At 34.6% G+C, this 9,616-nt stretch overlaps 1 protein-coding gene across 1 annotated transcript; it reads left to right on the top strand.

Annotated features, from left to right (window-relative positions):
* The first annotated feature begins 1,070 nt into the window (after positions 1 to 1,070).
* Positions 1,071 to 7,767, top strand: LOC142530755 (uncharacterized). The gene is made up of 5 exons (XM_075636563.1): positions 1,071 to 1,484; positions 5,393 to 5,429; positions 5,539 to 5,775; positions 5,924 to 5,971; positions 6,953 to 7,767. The coding sequence occupies exons 1-5, from the start codon at positions 1,183 to 1,185 to the stop codon at positions 7,439 to 7,441; spliced, it is 1,113 nt and encodes a 370-aa protein (XP_075492678.1). The 5' UTR covers positions 1,071 to 1,182; the 3' UTR covers positions 7,442 to 7,767.
* The last annotated feature ends 1,849 nt before the right edge of the window (positions 7,768 to 9,616 follow it).

The following is a 9,616-nucleotide window of genomic DNA, read 5'->3' on the forward strand; positions in this document are numbered from 1 at the left end:
AAGCTGATAACTCACTATGAAGTTGCTAGTTCTGCACAAGTTATAAAAAGAGTTCAAGTGTGTACATAGTAGAGTATTTTGAATATATCTATCTCTCATACAAAACTGAAATTGACTGATTTATGATTATATGAAAAGTTAAGAAAAAGGATTACAGTTTTCATGTTTACTACTTTGCTCAGAAATCAACGAATCAAGAGCTATATTCACCGGATCAAACCACGTTGTACTAAACCGTTTTACTCATTTAACCGTTTTGCTAATCCGACCGATTTATTCATTCAGCCTTTTATCCTAGCACCAGACCGCATTAGTAACCTTCCAGAAAGTCAAATATGACCGTTGCAATGTTAGAAACAGTACATAATATTTTTCAATGGTCATATTTATGTATCTAATGAATATATCACTATTGGAGGTTATATAGACAATATCTTGAAGATCAAATACAAGATTTTGAAGGGAATTCAAAGTGTGAGCAATCTATATGAACAAATTAGCTAAATTAAGAGCAAGGCCAAGAAGGGAGTCTACATATCTATATTAGCTTAGTGAGAGCTTTTTCTCCGTGGGTGAGGATACATTTAAGATTATATACACGGTAATGAATTAATTTTTTCTCACACACAATCACTCACATGTACAAGAGAGATGGACTTCAATTTTAGTTGAGTGATGGTCTTCACACAACGACATTAAAGATTGTGTTTTCAGTCTTGACATAAAATATGTTAAACATTAAGTATTGTGAGGTTGCAACCTACAATCGAGAGTATCTTTTGAATTTTGATTAGGCAAGGGATAATTCTTAAGTCGAAATGGGTTTGTACAAATCGCTGTACAATTAAAGTATTATAGTGAATCACTCTTTAAACTAAATTAATTTTGATTTTTTTGTTATAAATATTTTTTTTTTAAAAAAATATCTTTTTTATCACAATCATTTGATCCAAAAAAATTAGATTTCTAAAACAGGAAAATCTAAAAAAAAAACCAAGAAAATGACAAAAGTGCATAGTCATTTCAGCAAAATAAAACAAAAAAAATAAAGCACATTTGGCAGCAATTTCCTCCGTTTCTCTCCTCTGCTCCTCTTCTATCCACTTCCATACAATTCCCACACGCACCGCAAATTGCAGTTTCACAAGCAGCAGCAAGAGTTGCTCATTGATAGAGGAAGGTATGGGAGGGGTGACATCATCAATGGCTGCGAAGCTAGCGTTTTTCCCTCCTACTCCTCCGAGCTACAAAGTGGTCACGGATGATACCACTGGGCTCCTGCTGCTGCACCCGTTCCCGCACCGGGAAAACGTCGACGTTTTGAAGCTGCCGACGCGGCGGGGGACTGATATCGTGGCGATGTACGTGCGGTACCCCATGGCTACTTTGACGGTACTGTACTCGCACGGCAACGCGGCGGATGTCGGGCAGATGTACGAGCTTTTCGTCGAGCTCAGCGTTCATCTCAGAGCTAATCTCCTTGGGTGATTCTTGATTTCAGCTGATATTTTATAATTGTTTTTTTTTAATAATGTCAGCTTTATTCTTTTATGAACTTTGATTTTTTTTTTTGGCATTTTGTTTAATATTTTTTGGATGCGATTATTTCGAACTTTGTGCCATTTAATCCACATGTTGGATTAACAATTTCATGTGAAGATTGTGATAACCGAAAAATTAAGTCTTTACAGATTTTAATTACGTGAAATTTGTTGAGTTTACTCGCTCAGATCGTCAGTTTATTTTATGCCATTCATTAATTTTAGGATAACTTTGTTTGGTTAAGATGTGGCATTCGGTATTTGTGGAAATCCGGTTAGGTGTGAAGAGCATTTGGTAAATGATGATTCTTGGAACGGTTAGGACGGTTCTGGTGGATTTAAAATATATATTTGAATTGTGCCGTGCGAGTTGATGCTGTTGGTGAATATATTTGGAATTCATTTTGGGAATGGAGAATCAAGGCAAGAGTTGAATTTTTTGACTTTAGAACCTTATTGCCCCATGCAGGTGCGAGAACTTGAAACTAGTAACAACTAACAAGTCTCACGAACCACAGAAATGTTTACAACACTAGTATATTTCTGTAGAACTCTTGTACTTGGCTCCAATCTCGAATTCTAAGGGTTGAACTCTTAAAAATTCCAAAAAAAAATTTTATGGGTTGCGCGTTTATTTATACATTTCCAAGAATTATGGACCAAAAAGTCACGACTTTTCATGTAGCGTCTTTACCCTGGCCAATACTAAACAGACTAATAAGCATGCATAATTAAATTTAATAATAACAATTAAACAGCGGAAATCAAATAATTTAATTATCTTATAACCCAAATGAAAATAGAACAATTATCTCAGTCTTAATTGTTAATACAACCAAATCGAAATCACAATCATGCACGAGAATATGAGAAACCAAATAAAACTTCAACCGAATCACTACTGAAAACCCAACTGTTCTAGTCACTGCCCTGGCTGTCTAAACCGTCCAACCTAAGATCTGCCCGATGGAATAAGGTGTTCAAGATGAAAACAAGAACGTGAGCGACAATCGCCTAATACGAGAATGTACGAATATACAAACTGTTATGATGCATGTGAAATGCAATATGCACGGATAACAAGGATCAAGTTAAGAATCTCGTGCTCAGTCTAGAGGCGCTTGAGTGTGTAGTCTCTGATAACCCCTAGGCATGTTTTGGCCTCTCACACTCATCATCATAAGACGTGAACCTACAATGTCCATGGTCATCAGAGCTTGCGGGTCTTGTCGGACACTATAGCTCTCGAATCCAACCGTCCACAATACATAAAAGGGCTGAGCGGCCCCAACAAACGAGGTATATCTCAAATGATATTAGGTCCAACGTGTCATGCATATAATGTGAAAGAAGTAAAACATGTATCATGCAACCGTTAAATATGCAACATTTAAATGTGTATACTACGGTTGGACATCTCAGTCAGCATCACGTACCTCACTAAAACAATATGACAAAAAGTTTACTCGTCCGAAATTAGACAAAACCAACATACTGAAATCACCATCAAGCAAGATCCAAATCACTAAATATGCTTCAAAGTTCTTCCAATTAATCCTTAAATCTTTATTTAAGACTTTAGGATTATATCTGCGTCCGTCGTCAGCTTGCTGATGACGTCTCGATCGGCGTGTCCCGGTTCACCGACTTCTTCTCGAGTCGACACTAGCTCTGAAGCTTCCCAACACTAAACTGTCATAAAAATTGACTAGAAAACCTAATGTATATAACTAGAACTCAAGAGAGAAACTGAGGAAAAGTGGTGTAGGAAACAAATGAAACCAGCTTCCATTTATAGGCTGCATCCAGACTAGTTCAGAAGATTCGAACTCAATCTTTTGTTCTACTTGTTATAATCGCATTCGTCTAGTTGGATTTCTCGAAATGACCTAATCTGAACTAGATTAGGTGGTCAATTTTAAATTTAATGGCTCCAAACATGTTAATCTTCAATTAATCAATTCCTTAATAATATGTAATTAACTACTCTTTAATCATGTCTTAATTAGTACTTATTCAAATGAGAGTTCGGGTCATTACATTTCACTTTAGAGTCGCGAGTCCAAAGCTGGAGTTGTGAGCACCAGCACCATACCTTCTTTTGCAAGGTTTGCCTTGGCGACGCGGCAGCCACTTTATGACATCATGGCTGGACGTGAAGTCCGAGGATGAAGATTCTGTTGGGTGAGTTCGGGAAAAATATAATTTTGTGTAATAACGATTAAACATGGATATGCATTATTTAAATATAGATCATAATATAACAAGAGATAGAGCACGATGTCGTAGGAAAATTCATATAGCCGACCCCACTTAGTCCGATAAAGGCTTGTGTGTTGTATTTTATTCAAGTTTAAGATGGATAGCCACTATTGATAGCTTAATAAATGGTTAACAAGATCATTATTTTTTTGGTTATTCCTGTCCGATGAGTTGGCTCTCAATAAATAATCAGGTTCATTATGTTGTCTAACATGTTTGAGTGGTATGTAACTGTGGGTTCTACATCATTGCCTAGTCGCAGATGCTTCCGCTAACTATGTTCACTGAGAGAGAATCTTTGAACCTTTCAAGGATAACTTGTTTTGTTGTACTCGTAATAGGGGCGTCGTGAAGTTGGACAACTTAGGATGTCCGTATTTGACACTGATTTAAATTTTGTGCTAAGAGGTCTTCGTTTAGGCCCCTATCATCTCTTCAGTTTCATTAATAAACGGGTCGGGTTTCAGCTAACTACCCACCATGGCATTTGTGTATTGGGAAAAAGAATGAAATTGAATTGGAATCCTTCAGTGGGGAAAAAGTGCAATGAAATTGAATTTGGTGACTACGAATCATGGAGGGGACTATTGGTTTGTATCAATTGTGCATTTCTCCATATCATTTCTTGTAGCATATATTAGATAATGATTATAAAAATTGATGTCAATCCATTGGTTTATGGATCCATGCAAGTAAAACTCTACTCAATGAGATACACTCTGAACAATTTCGATTTTTCTTTGTTTTACGGAATGATTAGGTTAAGTCACAAGAATACATTTTTAAAGATTTTGAATTTTTTTCCAATTTTCTTTTCGACTCAATGTGGGATCAAGTGGTGGCTATAGTTGGTCCTTTTTTATTAACGTAGAAAATTGTGAAATTATGGCAGTAGACTAAAAGCTCATAGTTTTCAAAGTATTTACAAGAAGTTATTCGAGTATGATAACATCGATGAGAAATTTTTGAGTAATAATTAGTAGATTTATCGTTTATCTAAAGGTTATTTTGTTCTCCAACAATAAACATATCATTATGGAGCGAATACTTGAAAATTAATTTTTTTTTACTTTCTATAGTGCTACTGTTGCAAATATTTTCCAATAATGCCAACTCAAATCAATTTGCTGGAGTAACAGTTACTTATTTAGAGATTGCACTGGAAATTTTGAAAAATTACTTTATCTCCACATGTATTTAAAAAAATACCCCCTTTGTTGAATTAGTATAATGCAATGGGTTGCATTACGTGTTTTTAATAAACGGAGGTCATTTTTTAAAATAAATGTGGTGGGAAGGTTAAAAATTTAAATGCCCCAGATTGCACAGATGATAAAATCATATTTAAAATCTTAGAACTTCTACGTGATATTTTTATTAGGAGCATTCTGCTTTGATTTGACGGATCCAGAACGTTGTGATCTAGGTTCCAGTTTAATCCAAAATATGCCCAACAATGGCTAAGTGATGAGGGGGAAAGACATATTAATCAATGCTTGATTACAGGATTTCTCTATCTGTTATGTTAATGTGTTGCTTTCTATTGAGCTTCTAAGTTAAATATCTTATGTACATCATCATGTCTTCAGATATGACTACTCAGGTTATGGCCAGTCATCTGGAAAGGTATCTGCTGATGAATTTTATTGAGAAGATTTATTTCCTTCCTATCGTTACTAAACGATTGGATGGCTTAGAGCATCTCTTGAAGTTGACATATATTGCCATATTACAGCCAAGTGAGCATAATACTTATGCGGATATTGAAGCTGCATACAAGTGTCTTCAAGAAAACTATGGGACCAAGCAAGAGGACATTATACTCTATGGACAATCGGTTGGGAGTGGTCCTACCGTAGATCTAGCCTCTCGTTTGCCACAAATAAGGGCTGTTGTCTTGCATAGTCCTATTCTATCAGGCTTAAGAGTCATGTATCCGGTGAAGCGCACATACTGGTTTGACATCTATAAGGTATATTCTCAATCTCATTTGAACCAAGTATATTTAATCAAACGGACATGTATTCCTGGCGTTGATTGTTATCTTATTCTAAGCTCGTCCATCTACAATGTTTCCTCATCTCTTTATGTAAACATGATCTGCATTTTATGTGATGCAGAACATTGACAAAATCCCCTTGGTGAAGTGTCCGGTGCTGGTTATTCATGTAAGCATACATTTTGGTGGAATTTTCATTATGTAGTAGTGCATTCGTGGTATGAAGCAATCACTTGCATTTTTAATCTGCTTTATCCCTTAGTGGCCTTTTGGGTTTGTCCGTGAGTATTTGGTGTACAAATTTAAAAATATCGGTCTTGTGTTCCTGCATTGGTTTCTTCCTGAACAGTTTCGCCAGCTGATTATGTATTGGTAAAACTGCTGATTCAGTGAGTGCTCATATAAGTTTTCACATGGTTAGATTCACAAGCACCATATGCCACTGAATAATATATGTGAAATGTCCTCGTTAACATGTTCTGGGGACAGAAAACCTGTCAGTTTTGTTGATTTTTACTCGGTGTTGCTAAGGCAATCATAACGGGGAGGTTGGGAAGATAAAGGCCTCATGAGAGCCCAATCACTATTCTTGAAAATTGTATTAGAACACCTTTGAAGTCATCTGATGTCTGGATTCTACAAGGATCATTAGCCAACTTCAACCTCCAGTAAACTGACTAATGCCCAACCACTATCAAATGCTACTGTTTTTTCATCCATGTCTTATAATAGATTGATATGTCGTTAATTTTTGTGTTCATATCATATCTATAGTGTGAAAAACGGTTTAGTTCAACCAACCTCAGGGTAGATCCGTTGGTAGCCATTGTTTCCGAAAAATAAATTTGTATGGGGTAAAGCAAGAACCCCGTGTATTTGGACCAATGATAACCATTGAGTATGCAGTTAAGGTAATATCCCCGTGGTCTTGGGATATTAATTAATTCAGTTTGGACCAGCTTTATTTCTTAGCTTCTAAATATCAAATGCATATTTACCTTCGAGTGCTTCATCAGTCATTGTACCTTCCAGGAGCAGGGAATTCATAGGAGTTATATTTTTGTTGGTTAGAGTGTACTCTACAGTCTGCACGCACACACCCTTTTACTGGGCTCGTTTGAATCAATATCATCTCCTGGTTCTTATGCAGGGCACAGCTGATGATGTCGTTGACTGTTCTCACGGTAAACAACTTTACGAACTATGCCAAGAGAAGTACGAGCCATTATGGATCAAGGGAGGAAACCACTGCGATTTAGAACTCTATCCCGAGTATATTAAGCACCTAAAAAAATTTGTACATGCAGTCGAAAAGCCTTCTGCAATACATGCATCAAGGAAAAGTGTAGACCGACCTGAACATTCCAGGAGAAGTATAGAGTATATTGAAGCTCCAAGGAAGAGCACAGACTGGAGAGAGAAACCCAGGCGTAGCACTGATAGGCCTGAAAAACTCAAAACCTACGAATACAAATTTCATAAAGACGACAAGCTTTCCAAGTTGAAAGCATCTCTTGATCAAATGGAAAGATCTCGGAGGAGTGTGGAGTATAATGAGAAGTCCCGAAGGAGCATTGACATTCACTTAGAGAAAGCGCGGAAAAGCATTGATTGGTTGGATAGATTACGAACTTCATGAAGGGAAGGAAGCGATAAAGAGGAGTGTATTACGTTAAATTATGGGTTTCAGGGGTGTTGCACATTTACTTGCCCTTCTGGATCAGCGTAGGCCTCCATTGAAAAGGTTTCATTTTTCTTTGTTGAGATAAAAGAAATGGTGGGTATAGTTTGATGATATCAATTCATTGCTCTTTGGATAGTGATGGTTACTCTTTTCTCATGGTTGGAGTCATGTCTGTATAAAGGATGTATTTGACATTTGATATTCTATTTTACACATTAACTTTTTGTATCTCCAGAATTTTACTTGGCATATTAATTAAAAGGTAAATATTTTTGGGTTTTTGTAGAGACTAGTATTGGGGCGACTGCTAAATCATATAGAAATATCAGTATCATAAGTGTTTCTGATATAAGTATGGAGCAAAATGAGTCAAGGATAGATTATCTGGTTAGGTACTCTTTGGTTCGTTTAATTATTTATTCACATTTTTATCTAATCTAATATCATGTTTGATGCACCGTATTCTTTATACATCTACCAATCATTTGTTTTACATCAATCAAATCATCAATCATTTATCTCACATCAAGCAAATCATTGAATTTAAATTACAATATTATCTTTAATAAATAATATTATAAATATATTTTTTTTAATATTTTCAAAACGACAAAACGGTAATATCACATTATCTCAAATTTAATCAAATTAATCAATCAAATCAAATATTATATTAACTATCATTTTTATATATTTTATTATTAAAAAATATTATTTATCTTTATATTGTTTGTCTGGTATCACTTACCAAATGATATAAATAGGGAAAAAAACGCAAGCATTGAATATATATGTTGATACAAAGTTCTCTTTTTATCTAGAGCTCTTGTATCTTAATTCTCAACCCCCATTCGTTCTTACGAGGTAAACTAACTCGAATTAGCTACTCTTAACAGTTTCTGAGGTAGAAAACAAAATTATATCTCTTTGTTTGATGTATTATTTCTTTTGCCTTTAGAGAATATGAAAATTGATCTCAACCATGTTTTTAGCAAAATGAAAAAAATTAAGATGTTCAATTTTTTTTTTGTTTAATTAAATATATTTATACTTGTCATATGTAGTTAAAATTTTTAAGATAAGTGCAAAGTATTTTTGCATTTTTTTAAAGAGTAAAAAGCAGGGATGGCAATTTCCTCCGAACCTGTTGGAGGATCTGATACCCGACCCGAATAGAAGAGGGTATGGAGGGATTTTTAGACCCGATTAAATAATTGGGTAATCGAGTATGAGGATTTTCGGGTTCGGGTATGGAGGCGGGTTTGATATAATCCGACCCACACCCGACCCGAATACCCGTTTAAATTAATATATATATATTTATATATATGTATGTATATATGTGTGTATATATATATATGTGTGTGTGTATATATGTATATATATAGTAATTATATTTATTTATATTAAAGATTCATCTTCTCAAATCCAAGTAAATCGGTACTTTTTCTTTTCTGTTCCCTTTCACTTTCACTTTAACGTTTCAAGGTTTTACCACTCTTTTATTTTTCATTCAATTTCTCATCTTCTCCACTGGTAAGTTTATTCCATGTTTGACTTCAAAAATTGAAAAATACTTTATTTCTTGATTATGGTTCTTTGTATTCCTTTTTTTTTTTTTTTCATATTTCTCAATTTATTTTAGGGTTTTTTTAACCAATTAATTTTGGAAGTTTGGAATGTACGAAACTTTGTTTTTTTATTGGTTATGATTTTGGTTTTTTTTTTTTATTTTTAACTTGGGCTATTTTTAATAATTTTTTTGTAAAGTTTATTTTGCAAATTTTTATCATTAATAATTTTTCTTATTGTTCATTTAAATAATTTTTTAAATATTCATAACTTCATTGAAACAATTTAAATTTGAAAAAATTCAATTGTATATGATAATAGGGTATTTGGGTAGGGTATGTGTATCCGATAATCCGATGGATATGGAGATGAGGATGAAATTCATTACCCGACGGGTATGGGGATGAGTATGGGATGAATTTAATAAATGGGTATGGGGATGGATGTATGAAATCCGACCCATACCCTACCCATTGCCATCCCTAGTAAAAAGTTGATTTAATACTTTCGTTTTTTAGCCAAGAATTTAAAAATTTACTGTTACTAAATCATATAAAT

The sequence above is a fragment of the Primulina tabacum genome, chromosome 17, assembly GCF_025594145.1.
Source record: "Primulina tabacum isolate GXHZ01 chromosome 17, ASM2559414v2, whole genome shotgun sequence".
NCBI lineage: Eukaryota > Viridiplantae > Streptophyta > Magnoliopsida > Lamiales > Gesneriaceae > Primulina > Primulina tabacum.